This window comes from Vanessa cardui, chromosome 21 (genome assembly GCF_905220365.1).
Source record: "Vanessa cardui chromosome 21, ilVanCard2.1, whole genome shotgun sequence".
NCBI lineage: Eukaryota > Metazoa > Arthropoda > Insecta > Lepidoptera > Nymphalidae > Vanessa > Vanessa cardui.
In genome coordinates, this window is record NC_061143.1 from 8121122 (window position 1) to 8140545 (window position 19424).

Here is a 19424-nt window from a genome sequence, read left to right on the forward strand (position 1 = left end):
TGGTTACTACCAACAGAAGAATAATTGATCAGGTTTTTAGAATACATATATATGTATTCTAAAAACCTGATCAATTATTTATCGACAATAATATGTTCTTGTTTTAGCATCGTTAACTCAAGTTATACAAATATAACTTATGCCTAAAATATAACATATTCAAATCAAATCAAAATAAACTTTATTCACGTAGACATTTACAAGCACTTTTGAATCGTCATTTTGCAATTAAGTGAAGCTACCACCGGTTCGGAAAGTAGATTCTACCGAGAAGAACCGGCAAGAAACTCAGTAGTTACTCTTTTTTAACATTTAAAAAATACAAAGTCATGTTAGTTAAATACAATAATATAAATTAATATATCCTGCTTGGAAGTCAACAGGTATTAGCTCCACGCTTTTTTATCATCTATAAAATCTTGTATTGAATAAAATGCTTTTTCTATCAATGTATTTTTTACAAACGATTTGAATTTACTAAACGGCAAAGTTAAAAATGTGTGCGGAATTTTATTGTAGAAGCGGATACCCTGCCCCAAGAAGGACTTATTGGCTTTGCGGAATCGGATACTTAGCGTTATAAGCTTATCCTTACTCCTAGTGCACATACAATGATTATCACTGATTTTATCAAAGTCATCAATGTTACTGTGAATATACGTAATATTGTTGTAAATATATTGCAACGCAACAGTGGGTATTCCCACTTTGTTAAAAACATCCCGAAGAGAGTCCAAGATTACAAATACACCGGATTGCTATCTCTTGTAAAATAAAGACAGATTCAATATCTGCAGCTTTAGCCCAAAGTAATATGCCATATAACATAATACTGTGAAAATAACCAAAATAAATACATAACGTATTAGCTAATTATAATATTATCTTTTCTTCAAATGTAATACACATTACATTTGAAAGTATTAACCGGTTTTAAAACGTAATAAGCCTGAGTGAGATCTCAATCGGAAACGACCATGGATGAAAACGATGATATTGTCTTGACTGATTCAGAAAATCACGGCCAATCCCAAGGGAGACTAACCCTCATTCTCATAACCAGAAGGGATGGCAAATCTCACATGACTGTAAAGGAGTTCCTATACACACTTCTCACATACAACCAGACTATACAGACTTTTTTCTGTAGAAAATCCCAAAAAAAGAATTATAGGCCCGACTTGGAGCTTCAAATCAGGATATCAGGTTCCACGGCCATATATCTAGTTAGTAGACTAACGATGCAGTTACCAAGGCTGCCTCTGGATAGGTATAAACGGTACGAGAATAGCTGCCTTTTATATATATTTTTTTGCATGGATATAACACCCATGCATTTAAAAGGATTACTAGAAAGCTTAGTATACATTCGAGAAGAGAATAAATACCCTTACAGTTTATTTGCCACATATAAAAGTATTCATGACTTCAAAATAATAATTTGACTCATACATCTTAAAATGTAATGTAATAATAAATCTTAATAACAATATTTCTAAACGATACCAGTAATGTCAAAACCGGCTGATTTATATGACATTGTCAAAATCAAAGAGAAAATAAACTTATGGAAACGATATATGGTGAATTCCCTTAGAGAGATAACGTCAACGTGTCGATATATATTTGTTAAATAATATATTAATTAAGAATAAAATATTTTGGTATTTTATACGTTATAAATGTAAATACAATACAAATGTTATTTAAAGTAAGTACTAAACATACGGTTATTTAATTTCATAATGTTGTCTTAACATTAGCCAATATTTACTTTAATTAACTTTATTATTAAAACATCTATGATTTTTACACAGAACTGTCTCAACACTAACTTAATAATTTTAAATAAATGTAAATTACTGCATTTTTATCTACCCTTCTCAGCATCTAACAAGCAAGAAATTTATATTAAAGATAGAAAATCTTTCGTTTTATTTTTAAAATAAATAAAAAAAAAATAGTTTAAATATCCCTCAATATGTTTTATATTACATAACATTTTTTTCAGCTTAATGGTGAAGTCATTTTTTAATAATAAAAAACAATGTTGGAATTACCGAGAATTACTAGAGCCCTGAGAGCTCATACTCAACTTGACAAGCCACGCCAGCTCAAACCTACTGCAGATTTACCTAAACTAGTAGTAAAACTACCAAAAAATCAACAAAGGTATCAGATAATATACATTCATTTATTTTCTAAGCTTTTATTTGTATTTATTATAAAAATTTTTAACACACATGATTAACAAATTAATTAACTTAAACAAAATGCGCTTTACAGATTCAAATCTTTCACTGATATATACAACTATATAAAGCAGAATGAACCATCTTGTGATGTAATTATTAATCTACTTGATCAGCTTAAAGAAGCTTGTAAGGCACTGGCTGTGGATGCATCAAATGATATGATAGAAGATGCTACAGTATTTGCTCTGAGAATGTTCCTTGACCAGGATATGGTAATGCTAAAGCACTTGTCGCAACTACGTCAAATGTTTGGTAATGTTCTATCGTCAAGTGCTAATAAAATATGTGAGGTAATATTACACTTTTATTTTGCTATTATTACTTATTAAGCTTGTATAGAGAGTACAAAAACACATAAGGTGGAATATCTTTTCTGTATAATTTAATTTGATAAAAATTAAAATAATGTATTATTACAAATTATGAGTCTCAATGAAAAAGATAATTGATATATTTATACACCCATTTACAGATAGTTACAAATATATCAAACAATATACTAGAGGAAACAAAAGAATACATTAGGACAGAGAGTTGTGAAATAAAGAATGCTAAGCTCTGGGGTGAGAATATTCAATGTCACTATATTCCATACAAGCCAACTAAAAAACCGCTGGCCAAGCTCACCAAGAAACCGGCAACGGCTTGTGCTTTCGTAACAGATTTTTCTATGAAATATAATAACAAAGTTATTAGCAAAGATATCAGTGTACCTGCGAGTGCTCCTAAATCTGTTTCTAAAGTAAGTCCTGCACTAATTTTTTTTTTTTTTTACAAATTCTCTTTAGTGTTCTTTTTTTCTTAATTATGTATATTTGTAGTTTGGCAAAGGATGGTTAGAAACTAAGGTAAGTGAACTCTACGATGGATCAATGGGCATATCAAGTGCAGATATCCTTCAGTCAATTATAACATTTCTTAATTCTCCAAGAAGTAATGATGAGATACAAAATGATCTATTTGAGCTGTTGGGTTTCGACAAGTTTGAATTTATTGAAGAAATATTACAACATCGGAAAGAGATTACCGACAGTCTTAGAGAACCGCCCCCCCAACCAACTATTGCTGAAAGTAAGCTGATGTTTATATTTATTTAAATTAATATTGCTGTAATAAAATCCTTATTATACTCATATTTTAATCCCATAGTTGCTTCACTTCTGCCAGAGAACAAAATGCCACAGTATTTGTGCCAAGTTTCCGTACTCTCTGAACAGGAGAAAATGTTAGCAAAACTCGTCAGAAAAGAAGAGAAGAAAGCTAAAAATGCCAAGAAAATTGAAGAAGATGAAGAAGAACCGGATATAAATATAGCACAATTACGGGCGAAGCGGTAAGGAGAATGAAACAATTTAGATAAATAAGATAAACAACATACTGTCTAACACTACCCTTGCATACTCAGTTTTGCTTGAAATTCGAGACTCATGTCTATGCATTTGAAAGCAATGTCCAAATTCTCTAATATATATTTTTTTCATCAACTGCTGGATAAATCAATTACTGTAAAACTTACTCCCTTTTAGAAAATTCGTTTTTTTCGTAATTACAGAACCTCATATGATTATATTCTATTGTGATCAATAAACAAATGTTTCGTAAAAAAAATTGTATAAAAGTGTATTTTCTTGATTAACAGAATAGCAGAATTGAACAAACCTGTTGTACCATTTTCTACATCAAGAAAAAGCAATATCGATCCCATACTACAAAAGATATCGTACTTCCAAACTAAAGTGCAGTATCCAAATGTATATGATTCTTCTATAAATGCGAAGAATTCTGCAGGTAAAATACTTACTTCTCCCATTCAACGCACATATTCATAAATATTTACACGAAGCCTAAGTGTGGGGCCTTAGATAACCTACCGCCAAAGAGCAATATTTAATTTTGTAGTTTTTTAGTGTGAAGAATCATAAGTCATTATATAGCTTTGGATGACCATTAGCGATGTAAAGAATGTTTAATATTTCTTAAACCTATGGGCGGTGAAAGCCACTAACCAACAGGTGGCATATTTGCCCGACCGCCTACCCATAATAAACAAAAAATATATTATTAATTAGTTACTCTAGTGTTTATAGATAAGACATGTATGACAGTCAGATTATTATTATTAAACGTTTCATTTTCATTCATTTCATGAATAAAGTTACACGTTTTATGTTCGACGTCTTAATTTTAGGTTTTGTCTCTGGTTTGAAGTTAATATTACCAGAAAATGCTGTGAGAACAGATAATAAAGAATACGAACAAATTGTTATACCGAAAAGTGAACCGGCGCCCTTAGAGGTCGGGAACAAACGCGTGCCAATATCGGACTTGGACGAGGTAATTAGAGATTCACCGTATCCATTTGTTATTGAATTTGGAAAAAGTTCTTTTTTCAAAAATCTTTACATATTTTAATTTCACATTTATTTAACTGTTTTTTAAACGAGAAATTCGAATAAATAGTAAGTAACTATTGGGCAAAGATCTTCCGTCTTAAGGTGAAGGTTTTGGGCATACTTTTAATATGCCTTAATTACTATCTTGACGACTACTTGTCAAATATTCGTTTATAGCAACTAAAACCTTTTATAAAATAAAAAATATTCAAGGGGAGTATATGTGCTTTTTTTAAATTATATTTGTCTTACAGATAGGTCAAATGGCGTTTGAAAACATCAAAGAGCTGAACCGAATACAGTCCGTGGTATTCAACACAGCCTACAACACTAATGAGAATCTGCTGATTTGTGCTCCCACGGGCGCGGGTAAAACTAATATCGCGCTACTGACTGTAGTACATCAAATAAAACAGTATATTGAAAATGACGTCATCATGAAAAATAAGTTTAAGGTGTGTACCAATCTCATACTAATATTTTTTTTTTTCTTTTACTTCATTAGTAACTCGTGTGAACTATACTAGTGCATAACATTTATACTATTCACATAGTTTTTGAGTCCAAAAAATATTTTAGCATCAATTTGGTTTTGTTTATTATTTTAGTGCTAAATATTATAACTTTGCCTCTCGAGAATTTATTTAACATAAAATAAACTGCTTGCAGCAATGTGCTTGCATTAGTAAATTATAACTAAACTATTGTAAATAGGAATTTTCGTAGTTCAACACGATTATGTCGCTAACAAAACGCAGTTTTCGCACAATCAACAATGTAATCATCTCCGCCACTTCCCCGCAGATCATCTACATAGCACCCATGAAAGCCCTGGCCTCCGAAATGACAGCCAGCTTCGGTAGACGCCTCAAAGGTCTCGGCATAGCGGTGCGAGAGTTGACCGGTGACATGAAGTTGACAAAGACCGAAGTCCAACAGACGCAGATGATTGTGACGACGCCCGAGAAATGGGACGTCGTCACTCGGAAAGGAGCCAGTGAGTATATTTGTAAAGAAACTTGTATGATCGCTGTTCCTCTATCGATATTGATATTTACGATACGATTACGATACATAAATACTTATTGTTTTATTTGGATATTATTAATTTGTCGAGAAAAAATGGAACGTTTGGTAATATTTGTTAACAACAATATAATTATTCAATAAGTTATAAAGATGAGGTGATGAAGGAGAATTTTGTTGTTGTGTTTTTTAATAGATAGAGTGATTCGAGAGAAAGGTCTTTGTATATAATATATGGACAATATACTAAAGAAACACTGACAAGTTTCTAACGTGATGTCATAAATAAATAAACTCTGTAATATTAGTGTTAGCATTGCCCCCGTGCGAATTCGGGGAGGGTTGCTAGTAAAAAAATAAATAAAATTAATGAGAAGACTGATGTAAAAATTTACTTGGTGCAAGCCCGTTTGGGTAGGTACCACCCACTCATCAGTTATTCTTCCGCCAAATAACAGTACTCATTATTGGTGTGTTCCAGTATAAAGGGTGAGTGAGACAGTGTAACTACAGGCACAAGGGACATAACATCTTAGTTCCCAAAGTTGGTGGCCCATTGACGATCTAAGGAATAGTTAATATTTCTTACAGCGTCATTGTCTAGTGGGTGATGGTGACCACTTTCCATCAGGTGGCCCATATGCTCGTCCGCCAAAAAAGTATATATGTATATATTTTAAATCAATGTAAAATTTCTTCACAGCTGATACGGAATTAGCGTCCATAGTAAAACTCCTAATCATAGATGAAGTGCATTTACTGCACGGGGACAGAGGACCGATAGTGGAGGCGATAGTCGCTAGAACATTGCGTCAAGTCGAATCCTCCCAGAATATGATCCGTATAGTGGGTCTGTCCGCTACCTTACCGAATTACCTCGACGTTGCCAGGTAAAATTGAACTTTATTTTAAAGGAATAAGATTCATATTTCATGCAATGAGTTACAGGAATTAAATGCCTATTATGTCATGCTCATCACTTTTCAATCAAGACAATATGATTTAAAACGACGCTGATGTATCCATATGGCTAAAAATTTAATTGTTTAAAATACAAAGTATATAAATAATGACCTCTTATGAAATAATTGTAAAAAGGCAAATGAAGTACTTATGTGGTTTTTAAATTAATAATTGGATCAAAAACTTTTTTAATTGAATTCTTTGAATGAAGATTGAAAATGATTTATATTCAGTCTTCTTTCAAAGAACAATTGGGTATTTGACAATTTTATAAAAAGTATTTTATTGTATTCTTAGGACACTAAAGATACGTTTAATAATTGTTTATTTCATTTTTAAAGTTAATTTATAACAAAAACAGTCATTTTAAATAATACGATTCAAAATTCCCGCCAAAACAGTAAGTCACGTGACAAATTAGGCCGTGACGTCATGATTCAATAAACAGTTAAGTGAATGATCCTGTGTAAACTGTTTTTTTCTTGTTTTTCTTGAAATCTCGAAGAAATGGCTTCGTCATCATACAAAGTTTGCACAGTTCCTTGCTGTACAAGTACAATAATAAAAAATCCCAATAAATTATTTATTCATGTGCCACAATCAGGGCCTCTTCGTAAAAAGTGGCTGACGAACTTTATGCTCAGGGCATATTCTGCATTTCACTGTGCACAGAGTGTGGTCACGTTTTAATTGAACATAACCAATAGCATCATCACCATAGGACTGTCTTGATGATCTGTAAATAGAAATATTTCAATAAAATAATTATGAAAAAAAATTGTAAATGGTCAGCAGACCATGTTACGCATTTTTTGCATTCTAAAACTGCTTCAGTTAATTATAAATTACTACCTACCGCAATATAACCCGAAATATATTTTTGACACACATAACCAACAAAGTAAATAATGACAAAAAATATCAAAATTTTAAGGCTAAGGACATCGATTGAATTAGAACATGATGAATATATGTATATTAGATAGATACCGTTTTTTATACTTACACTGAAGTTTTCACGTTTCTAAATTCTGCAGAACAGAAGTCCGGGTTTGATGCAAAGAAATTTGCAATCATAAACGAATCAACTTTTGGCAGATTAGCACTATCAGCTTTTTTAAAGTCTTTGTCCACTTGCATTTTGACTGAATAACTAATAAAATCAACACAAAATTATTAATAAAATAACACCACCGTACAAAAATAACAGTGCAATTTGTTTGACAGACCAAACAAGATTTGTTTGTTTATTGAATCGTGACGTCACGCGTTCTGATTGGCTAGTGAGCCGTTTCAGTTTTGTTATTGCACAGATGCAAAATTTCTTATTTATTTTTAAGAAATAAAAATATTTATAATGTTTAATTTGTTAATTGACATAGTTATTCTGAATCAGCACATTGAAATCTACATAATTCAATTATTTTCTCATTTAATTGTTAGCCATGTCAAATACCGAATTTATCTTGAACCCAATTTTATGATTTTTTTTAGATTTTTACGCGTGAATCCGAATATTGGCCTATTCTTCTTCGACTCGCGGTTCCGGCCGGTGCCTCTCGAGCAAACGTTCATCGGCGTGAAGGAGACCGGCAGCGGAGGTGGTGCGCATTTGAGACAGGTTACTTATACATCTATACATATAATAAAATTGGAATGTGTGTTTGTAATATTAAAATAGTCGCTTTTTACTAAATGCACAAATTTTGTACAATTTTTGTCTGTCTTCTGTCTGTTTGTTTGTTCCGGGTAATTTCTGGAACGACTGGACTAATTTTGACGGAAATTTCACTGGCAGATAGCTGATGTAATAATGAGTAACTGAGGCTACTTTATTTTAGAATTATATAGAGTCACCTACCACCAACGGTGCCTCCTACCAACGTCTTAATATTTCTATATAAGTCGCGGGCACAGTTAGTGTTAAATAAGATAGTAAGGGTAAAGGGTATTAGTAAAGGGTACCATTGAAAACCAGCCTTAGGTGTCCACACCTATGAATTGCCGAATGGTATACCTATTTGGGACACGTCACGTATATTGTTGTTGTTCTTTTTCTTTTTTTTTGTATCGTTACTTTTTTTATTGTTCATTTTATTTATTTTTTTTGTGTAAATGATAATTTATTAGTACTTAATTTATAATTATTTTTTTATTTTGTACCGATTGTCATGTTGTCCCAAATAAAAGTATTCTTTATTTCTTTCTATATTTTTATCTGTTTAATGTTTGCATTTATTAAAAATGACCAATTATTTTGCAGATGCAAGCCATGAATGAAATATGTTACGACAAAGCAGTGGATATGGTACAGAAAGGACACCAAGTGATGGTGTTTGTTCACGCCCGAAACGCGACCCACCAGACTGCAATGGTGCTCAAAGAATTGGCGCAAAAGAAAGGTCACTTGAAGCATTTCGAACCGGAAGACTCGGGTGGCTTCCTCAAAGCTAAGAAATCGATCGGAAGCAGTCCCAATAAGCAACTGAGCGAGTTGTTTTCTTTCGGATTTGCTTGTCATCACGCCGGGATGCTCCGAAGCGACAGGTGTGTACTGAAGTGTTTTAAATTTTAATCCAATATAACCTTCAAGACATAAAGACTAAATTGCCTTTTTAATAATATTGTTTCAATGCCAAGGCTCTTGTTTAAAAGATACTAATTATTTTATCATATGAAGAGGTTACCAAAAAGGTATCAACCCAAATAAGCTTGCACAAAGTCCTACCACCAAGTGAAGTACTTATCTATATGCATGCCATGATTATTATATGTATGCCATGCATTACGCATATATCATCAACAATACCCTAATATTATTGGTATTTTTCAGAAATATGGTCGAAAAATATTTTGCTGACGGTTACATTAAAGTTCTCGTGTGTACATCCACACTTGCTTGGGGAGTCAACTTACCAGCGCATGCCGTTATAATCAGGGTACGTCAATAAATGCGTGTCTTCTTCGACGCTGTTTGATTAATCTATCATCGTGAAAATTGTGTCAGATATGTTTTCATGTTTACTTTAGATATATTTTCATGCATACACTTTAAAAGTCATTACTATATAGCGCTGCTGTTCTTCAACTTATGTATCGTCTAACCAATCGCAATGATAATACTATCAAGACAATGTCTGCTAAGTTATCCGAACTACATATAAATGGAGTAATATATTTTTCGATGTATATTAACCTTAAATAAACCTTCTTCACGTTTACGTTCTGTTTTGTCTGTTTTGAGAGCTGAGATGGCCCTGAGAGCTGAGATGGCCCAGTGGTTAGAACGCGTGCATCTTAACCGATGATTGCGGGTTCAAACCCAGGCAAGCACCACTATATATATATGTGCTTAATTGTGTTTATAATTCATCTCGTGCTCGGCGGTGAAGGAAAACATCGTGAGGAAACTTGCATGTGTCTAATTTCATCGAAATTCCGTCACATGTGCATTCCACCAACCCGCATTGGAACAGCGTGGTGGAATATGTTCCAATCTCCCTCCTTAATCGAAGAGGAGGCCTTATCTCAGCAGTGGGAAATTTACAGACTGTTACTTTACTTTACTTACATTTTTTCCTTTTGTCCGGCAGGGCACGGAGATATACGACCAGAGCCACGGCACGTTCGTGGACCTCAGCATCTTGGATGTGCTGCAGATCTTCGGTCGCGCGGGGCGGCCGCAGTTCGACTCGTCAGGCTCCGGCATTATCATCACGACGCACGACAAGCTCACGCACTACCTCAAGTCCATGACCAACCAGTTCCCCATCGAGAGCAATTTCATCAACTTGCTGGCTGATAACTTGAATGCTGAGGTCAAGTTATTCACTAGTAAAGAGTCTGCATTGTTTTAAAATGAGCATATTTTTTTTTACATTTAAGGGGGGAATAATTGTAAACAAGAGTTTAAACGATACAACAACAACAACAACAACAGCCTGTAAATTCCTGCTGGGCTAAAGGTCTCCTCTCCCTTTGAGGAGAAGGTTTGGAACATATTCCACCACGCTGTTCCAATCCGGGTTGGTGGAATACACATGTGGCAGAATTTCTATGAAATTTGTCACATGTAGGTTTCCTTACGATGTTTTCCGTTACCGCTGAGCACGAGATGAATTATAAAGACAAATTAAGCACATGAATCAGCGGTGCTTGCCTGGGTTTGAACCCGCGATCATCGGTTAAGATGCTCGCGTTCTAACCACTGGGCCATCTCGACTCTTTATTCTATTGACTAGCTTATAAGAATGCCAACCCAGAAATCCTGGTCGCTCTTGTAAAAAATATTAAAGAAATCTACCAATAAATTCTCTTTAACATTTTTGAACTTGGATATTGTCAATGATAGGACTTTCGGGCTGGGAAAGATAGATTACATTTTGCTGCAATTGTATAATTAGGAAAGAAGAAATTACTAATATAACTAAATAAAAAAGTTTAAGTTGACTAAAATTGTGTAATAAATTTACAGGTTGCTTTGGGAACTGTTACCAATATAGATGAGGCAGTGGAATGGTTGAGTTACACCTACCTCTTCGTCAGGATGAGAATAAATCCACAAGTAAGTTGTTACCCTCAGCCCTATAGTGTTATTTATTTAAGTTCACATATTGGATATTACTATATTAATTTAAAAGATAAATGCATCATGTGTATCACCATGAAAGGATTTTCAACAATTCAAGAGTGCGATAATGAGTTACGAACTCAGTATGACATTAGTAATTATTTGTATTCGTCGGTATTACTAACTTTTACTATTTAATATATATATGCGTCGCAACCCTAAAAATGTACGCCAATAACTATGTCTACTAACAAAATTATTTATATGATACATCTTTATCGTTAATTACTTCTTATATATTATGTTATATATTAGCCGGAGAAAGACCACAGTGGCGTGCACATGGAGAGGCCTATGTCTAACAGTGGACGGATACGGACTGATGATGATGATGATGATGATGATGATTTTTTTTTTTTTTTAAAATATGAGACAACATCACATACATTACTCTGATCCCAATGTAAGTAACTGAAGCACTTGTGTTATGGAAATCAGAAGTAACGACGGTACAACGAACACCCAGACCCAAGACAACATAGAAAACTAATGGTAATCTACATCGACTCGGCCGGGAATCGAACCCGGGACCTCAGAGTGGCGTACCCATGAAAACCGGTGTACACACCACTCGACCATGGAGGTCGTCGTCGATTATATTGATTTCTTATTACATTAACAACAAATGTTATGCAGGTATACGGGCTGACGTACAGCGACGTACAAGAGGAGCCTATGCTGGAGACAAAGCGTCGTGAGTTGATAACCAACGCCGCCATGCAACTCGACCGCACGCACATGCTGCGCTACAACGAGCGCACCGGAGACCTCAACGTCACCGGTACGCACGTTCGGATACTTTGACTATATTCACCAGTCACATACAACAACAACAGCCTGTAAATTCCCACTGCTGGGCTAAAGGCCTCCTCTCCCTTTGAGGAGAAGGTTTGGAACATATAACTTTGCCGTCTCGTAAATTCAAATCGTTCATAAAAAATACATTGGTGAAAAAGGCGTATTATTCGATAAAAGATTTTGTAGATGATAAAAAAGCGTGGAATTAATACCTGTTGACTTCCAGGCAGGATATATTAATTTAATATTTGTATTAACTTAAAAATTAACAAACATGACTGTATTTTTTTAAATGTTGAAAAAGAGTAACTACTGAGTTTCTTGCCGGTTCTTCTCGGTAGAATCTACTTTCCGAACCGGTGGTAGCTTCACTTAATTGTTAAATGACGATTCAAAAGTGCTTGTAAAAGCCCACTTGAATAAAGTATACTTTGATTTTGATTTTTGATTCCACCACGCTGTTCCAATGCGGGTTGGTGGAATACACATGTGGCAGAATATCTATGAAACTTGTCACATGCAGATTTCCTCACGATGTTTTCCTTCACCGCTGAGCACGAGATGAATTATAAAGACAAATTAAGCACATTAATCAGCGGTGCTTGCCTGGGTTTGAACCCGCAATCATCGGTTAAGATGCACGCGTTCTTACCACTGGGCCATCTCGACTTTACACCAGTCACATATGATAATTATATATATGAGACAACATCACATACATTACTCTGATCCCAATGCAGCTAAAGCACTTGTGTTATGGAAAATCAGAAGTAACGGCGGTACCACAAACACCCAGACCCAGGACAACATAGAACAGTAATGAGAATCTACATTGACTCGGCCGGGAATCGAACCCGGGACCTCGGAGTTGCGTACCTATGAAAACCGGTGTACACACCACTCGACCACGGAGGTCGTCAATTATTATTATTTTACATGTATATTATTGTTATTAAGAAATATTCGGAAAGACAAAAAAAATGATTTTTTTTATATATTTTTGTAAGTAGAATTTATATAAAAATGAAAAATATTTAAACGAGAATTTATATCTTTTTGTTATCGTTGTATGACAACTGGTATAATCGTTATAGAATATCATTATTAAAATGTATTATTACTGAAATCAGAGCTAGGTTTTGCTGTAACACAGAACGAAAATCAGACTTAGGTCTATACAAGATACTGGAACATATACAACAAAAAAAGAAATATTAAGAAATCATATCTGACGATTAAAGTTAATGCCGCATACTTAAAACTTGTTGTTTAAGCATCTTTCATCTATGTTACTTGCGGTATACCGCAGCTAAAACAATAGGTTTAATGTTAGGCAGGCATGTGGCGGGTGGTAAAAGCTATCCAAAATCTGGTTTATGCTATTAACACCAGTCTTTCAACCATTTTTAGATCTCGGTCGAACTGCCAGTCATTACTACATAACCTGCGAGACGATGGAAGTCTTCAACTCCATGGTCCGAAAGTCGATGACACAGGGATACGTACTCGAAATGCTGACGAGGTGTTCTGACTTCCAACAACTGAAGGTAAAAAGGAAATATTGAACAGTACTATGTATGTATGTATATCACTGAACTCCTAAACGGCTGGACCGAATTTGGTGATGCTTTTTCTATGTGCTTAAGTTACTTAGTTAGTCCCTTGTAGTTTAAATTGGATCCTGTAGGTGTTGCTACGATGGGGTTTATTATTTTACCCGTACGAATTCTGGAACGACAACCTTTAATATTATAAATTAGACATTAGCATATACATATATTATTAAAATTTTATCATTAAAAACATACTAAGTGAGACTACGGAATTCCTTGACGGTTTTTCTCAATGCAAACGAATTAAAATAAATTATTTTATACTTTGAAATTAATTATAAGCGCATACATTACAAACCGGTAGTAACTCAATAATCAATTGAATTCACCAACATTATTCAAATGCTTTTAAGAACCCATTCGGAATTATGTTGTTTATTTTCTATCGTTGCTGGGTTTGTGTTGAGGGTAATGAAAGTCACTAACGGTTCACGATTTACTAACGAGACGGTACAATTATACGGACTGTGACGCACTTGATAGACACTCCGTTTTACATATGCAATGCTTCGACTTTCATACATGATATATTCCAAAGAATATGAGATACACAGATGTGAAATATTTTAGTCATAGAATATGTAACTTTACTAACTGTTTACTTTAATACCTATGTGCATATACGGCACACTATAAACATTTTTTTTCTCTCATAGGTTCGTAAAGAAGAATTAACAGAGTTATGGAATCTCAAAGACCAGTTCTGTGAGTTGAGGATAGAAGACGCACCAGAGGACATACATTGGAAGATCAATATATTGCTCCAAACTTACTTGTCACGAGGACGAATTAATGGTTCCTCGTTGCAATCGGACTTGAATTATATCAGTCAAGTAAGTACATAACTGTATCATACGATAACGTACCTAATAGCTAATGCAATAAGTGCTAAATTACATTATAAGAAAATCTGTTGTATGTCGCAAATTGTCAAACAAGATTTTTGAATAAAACACAGACATGTTAACTTACAGCTCCGCTTATAAACATTATTTAGATGACAAGTGTAACTCTAATTTGTCTCTTTTTCATGATTCATTAGACATTCGAAAGAGAAATACAGCATTATTTAGGTAATCACCGCTTACCAATGATATTCTAATAAACAGATATGTTATATCCATACTAAACAGCAGAAAAAAGTGTGCCGCGCCGGTGACCGTTTATTTTAGTTAATTTTTACATTTCGTTAAAAGTAAAAAGGATAGCGTGATAAAAACAATAAGTAAAAGGGATAACTAGATGTTTTAATTACACAAAACGTATTACTACGTAAAACGACTAAAGGCAAACGTCCCAATTAGGACGTTTTCTAGTCTTCACTTTTTGCGCGCTAATAACATATCTGTTTACTAAAACATCATTGCGGCCTACATTATGACGTAGAATTATGGCGAATTTATAAATCAGTATAACATTCGATGCATAATTTATTCCTAATGTAGATATTCTGTATCGAGATTTACAACTTTATTAATTTCGGTTTATGTTCACTAATTATTTTCATATTTAATAAAAAAAAAAATTATGTTTTATAGAATGCAGTTCGAATAGTCCGCGCATTATTTGAAATAACGTTGCGTAAGAACAACGCGTACATGGCGGGCCTTTACCTAAAAATGGCGAAAATGATGGAACTACAAATATGGGACTTCTACAGCGATATGAGACAGTTCAACTGTTTCCCTAACGAGGTGTTAAAACATATCGAGTACCCTATGCTGAAGCCAGACCAGATACGGGATATGGACTGGAAAGAATTGGGTATGTTGACTTAAATGCGTCTTGCATTACATTTTATATAATATAATCAAGTATTACTTGAAATGTCCGAAAAATGACAATATTTCCCTAAAGACAAAAAATAAACTTAATGATAAGACTGCAATGTTAAATATCTCTAAGCTCTACTAATGATTGCAATCAATAGCAATAAAATATATCATAGGTACTTTTTTTAACAAAATAATAGCAACTTAACTTGCCATTCCAGGAGATCTTATTCGCAATCCAAAAACAGCGAGACAGTTGAAAAAATGCGCCGAAGAATTCCCTTTGTTGGAGATGGAAGCCAGCCTGCACCCCATCACGAGGACTGTGCTGCGAATTCGACTGACTATCACACCCAATTTCAAGTGAGTTCAGTGAGTTATTCTACAAGATATGCAGATACAATACCAATATAAACATATTCTTTCAGAAGGTGAAATTCGTACACGTAAAACTAATTGTAGTAATGTTCTAAGAATAGATATTTATAGTATGACAAATATTTTCCTTGTTTGTTAGACTTAAAACTATTTTTTGAACTCCTTTTGTCATTTTTACTTATTAAAATTTCCATCCTATGTCTTAGAACTGGTATTCTTAAAGTGCAATGGTTCAAAAAAAATCGACGTTTGCGTTGCCTCCCCCATATGGTTGAATCTTGTACCAGAAGTTCCTTAAATTTGTTTTGGAGTATGAGGAGATTTCCAGAAACGGAAGACTTCTCGCACTTGTCCTTAAGACGACATTCAACACTTGTAGATTAAAGTAACTAGACTTAAATTAGTAATCTTTTTTTAGATGGAATGACAAATATCACGGGAAAGCTCCAGAGGCGTTTTGGATTTGGGTAGAAGATCCTGATTCAGATATCATGTATTATCATGAATACTTTCTCATTACTAAGAAACAGGTAACTATTCCAAGATTCTTAAATATTAAAAAACCGCAGACAAAGAGACAGAGCTAATTTCTTATTAATAATATTATTAAAGAAATGGATACAATAAGTTGGTAGGGCTTTGTGCCAGCCCGTCTGGGTAAGTACCACCCACTCATCAGTTATTCTACCGCCAAATAACAGTACTCAGTATTGTTGTGTTCCGGTATGAAGGGTGAGTGAGCCAGTGTAACTACAGGCACAAGGGACATAACATCTTAGTTCCCAAGGTTGGTGGCGCATTGAAGATGTAAGGAATAGTTAATATTTCTTACAGCGTCATTGTCTATGGGTGATCACCGTCATTGTCTATGGGCGTCACCTGATGGTAAATGGTCACCCCATTTACCATCAGGTGGCCTAAATGCTCGTCCGCCAACCTATACCATAAAAAAAGAGAGTTAAATATGTTTCTGTTTATTAACCTTGCATACATTATTAATTTTTTTATATTGAATTGTGTCCCGTTTTAATTGTTAGCCGGTCTTGCACTATTAAGTAACCATTTCTTCAATCAAAAGGATGATTTTAAGAAATAAGTTGGGTAGGTTGTACAGTAACAAACATACATACATGTACAAAATCTTTGTATGTAATGAAAACTATTATTTAATAAAGTATACATATTTAATCGTATTCCAGGTGATAACGAAAGAACCTCAGGAGTTGGTGATAACCATACCAATATCAGAACCTTTACCTCCTCAGTACTACATAAGGGCGACATCAGAAAGGTATTATAAAGTCTTACAAACGCTTCTGTTTCTGTACTTAACACAATGTATTAATTTTTTATAGTAACCACAGAATATTTTTTTTTTCTAAGAAAATACTCACTAATTACTCTTTAATACTAATTTTGTTAAATTATTATTATTAATCAACGTATGCGAACTTTTTTGTTAAGAAATAACTTTAATAAACTACTTATTTAAATTACTTAAGTTAAGAAAAATATTTTTTTTTATTCATATAGATGGGTAGGATCGGAAAGTGTACTGCCTCTTACATTCCAACATCTCATATTGCCGGAAACACATCCCCCTCATACAGGTATTTATAAAAATTCAAATACTATATTATTTACGACATCAAAAAACAGATAATAAATAATCTTTTAAATTTGAAGTGTGATGTGTGGTGAAAAATATTTTTGAACATAAAAAACAATTCAATACCATAGACGTTTCTATTGTAGCGCTAAAATGTCTTTCATTTTATTATTTTTTTTTTTAAATAAAATGAATGACATTTTTGTGCTGCAATTTTTTTTTTCATTTTATTATTTCCGATTCAGATTAGCAGTTATTATAATATTACTTCAAGTATTTAAAACTCTATATATTTACCATGTTTTTTATTTTTATTTGGTGGAGCTCGATATTTCGACATTATTTTCGAATGAATATAAATAAATTCATTCGTTTTAAATACTTACCTGTAATAATAAAAATAACCATGTTAACTTTACATCTTTATTATAAATTTGCTTATTATTTGATTTAAGGACAGATTAATAAATATATTAACTGACTTACCTTACTCAAATAAATTTCCAGATTTACTAGAACTCCAGCCGCTCCCAGTCACCGCACTAAATAATCCATCGTACGAATTGCTGTACAACTTCAGTCATTTCAATCCGATACAGACGCAAATATTCCACTGCCTGTATCACACGGACAACAACGTGCTATTGGGGGCTCCCACAGGTTCGGGGAAGACCATCGTCGCTGAAGTCGCCATGTTCAGAGTCTTCAATCAGTATCCAGGCTGTAAGGTATGCTGGATTATCTTTTCAACTTCTATTTAAGCAATTATTAAGGAAAGAGTCGAGATGGCTCAGTGGTTAGAACGCGTGCATCTTAACCGATGATTGCGATTTCGAACCCAGGCAAGCACCGCTGATTCATGCGCTTAATTTGTCTTTATAATTCATGTCGCGCTCAGCGGTGAAGGAAAACATCGTGAGGAAACCTGCATGTGACAAATTTCATAGAAATTCTGCCACATGTGTATTCCACCAACCCGCATTGGAACAACGTGGTGGAATATGTTCCAAACCTTCTCTTCAAAGGGAGAGGAGGCCTTTAGCCCAGCAGTGGGAATTTCCAGGCTGTTGTTGTTTCTATTTTAGAGTGAGCATTGATACTGAAATTCGTGGCTGTATTAGAGAGACTCTAACCTGTACTTGGTTGGCTTAGTGCAAGCCCGTCTGGATGAGTACAACTCAATCATAAAATATTCCACATCAATCAGTAGGACCCATTATTGTTTTGTTCCGGTTTGAAGGCTGAGTGCGCCGGTGTAACTACAGGCATACAGAAAATAATAATTTAGTTCCCAAGGTTGGATGCGCATTGGATATCAATGATTAATTAATTGTTACGGCGCCAATGTTTTATGTCTGCCATATTTCATCAGACCGTTTGCCCTTCCGCCAAACTACATAATAAAATAGTAGTAATAAAAGACTTGTCTTAAAATTGTTATGCAATCCCATGTGAATTATCAAAATGACAAAATATAAAGAAAAAAAATTAAAAAAATCAGAGAGAAAGAGAGGGAAACATAGCGGATAACTCTTTCTCCTAACGTTACGAATCCTGTCCCTATCCTGTAAGCCGCGTAAAAGAACTTCTTTCCAATTAACTTTATGGCGGTATTATATTTATTGTGTGATTATTAAAAAGTAACCACAAAACAGATATAAATTAGTAAAATAAATCTTTCTTTCCTCCTTCATTATTAAGTCGATACCTTTACATTAAATCATCTGTTTTCAGGTAGTGTACATAGCACCTCTAAAAGCTCTCGTAAAGGAACGTATCAAAGATTGGAAAGTACGGTTAGAAGAAAAACTCGGCAAGAAAGTTGTTGAGTTGACAGGTGACGTTGCACATTGTTTTATTAGTAAAAATACTTGTACTCATTACACGGTACATGTAAGCTAAATTAAATTTAAGCTTAATAAATTAAATTAAAGAGCTGAAATGGCCCAGTGGTTAGAACGCGTGCATCTTAAACGATGATTGCGGG

The 19424-nt window shown here is 34.0% G+C and overlaps 1 protein-coding gene across 1 annotated transcript in view; it reads left to right on the top strand.

Annotated features, from left to right (window-relative positions):
- Positions 1–2008: 2008 nt before the first annotated feature.
- The window catches only part of LOC124538693 (activating signal cointegrator 1 complex subunit 3), a 28639-nt gene continuing 11223 nt past the window's right edge, over positions 2009–19424 (top strand). Inside the window, exons 1-25 of the mRNA XM_047115831.1 lie at positions 2009–2172; positions 2287–2545; positions 2728–2997; positions 3077–3326; positions 3405–3588; positions 3895–4043; positions 4444–4589; positions 4903–5103; positions 5453–5645; positions 6378–6564; positions 8132–8258; positions 8901–9184; positions 9471–9576; positions 10231–10455; positions 11112–11201; positions 11904–12048; positions 13476–13612; positions 14335–14511; positions 15217–15442; positions 15672–15813; positions 16247–16358; positions 17028–17119; positions 17362–17438; positions 17945–18165; positions 19172–19274. Coding sequence (XP_046971787.1) covers positions 2048–2172; positions 2287–2545; positions 2728–2997; positions 3077–3326; positions 3405–3588; positions 3895–4043; positions 4444–4589; positions 4903–5103; positions 5453–5645; positions 6378–6564; positions 8132–8258; positions 8901–9184; positions 9471–9576; positions 10231–10455; positions 11112–11201; positions 11904–12048; positions 13476–13612; positions 14335–14511; positions 15217–15442; positions 15672–15813; positions 16247–16358; positions 17028–17119; positions 17362–17438; positions 17945–18165; positions 19172–19274 — 4228 coding nt within the window. The 5' untranslated portion in view covers positions 2009–2047. The remainder of the gene's footprint in view (positions 2173–2286; positions 2546–2727; positions 2998–3076; positions 3327–3404; positions 3589–3894; positions 4044–4443; positions 4590–4902; positions 5104–5452; positions 5646–6377; positions 6565–8131; positions 8259–8900; positions 9185–9470; positions 9577–10230; positions 10456–11111; positions 11202–11903; positions 12049–13475; positions 13613–14334; positions 14512–15216; positions 15443–15671; positions 15814–16246; positions 16359–17027; positions 17120–17361; positions 17439–17944; positions 18166–19171; positions 19275–19424) is intronic.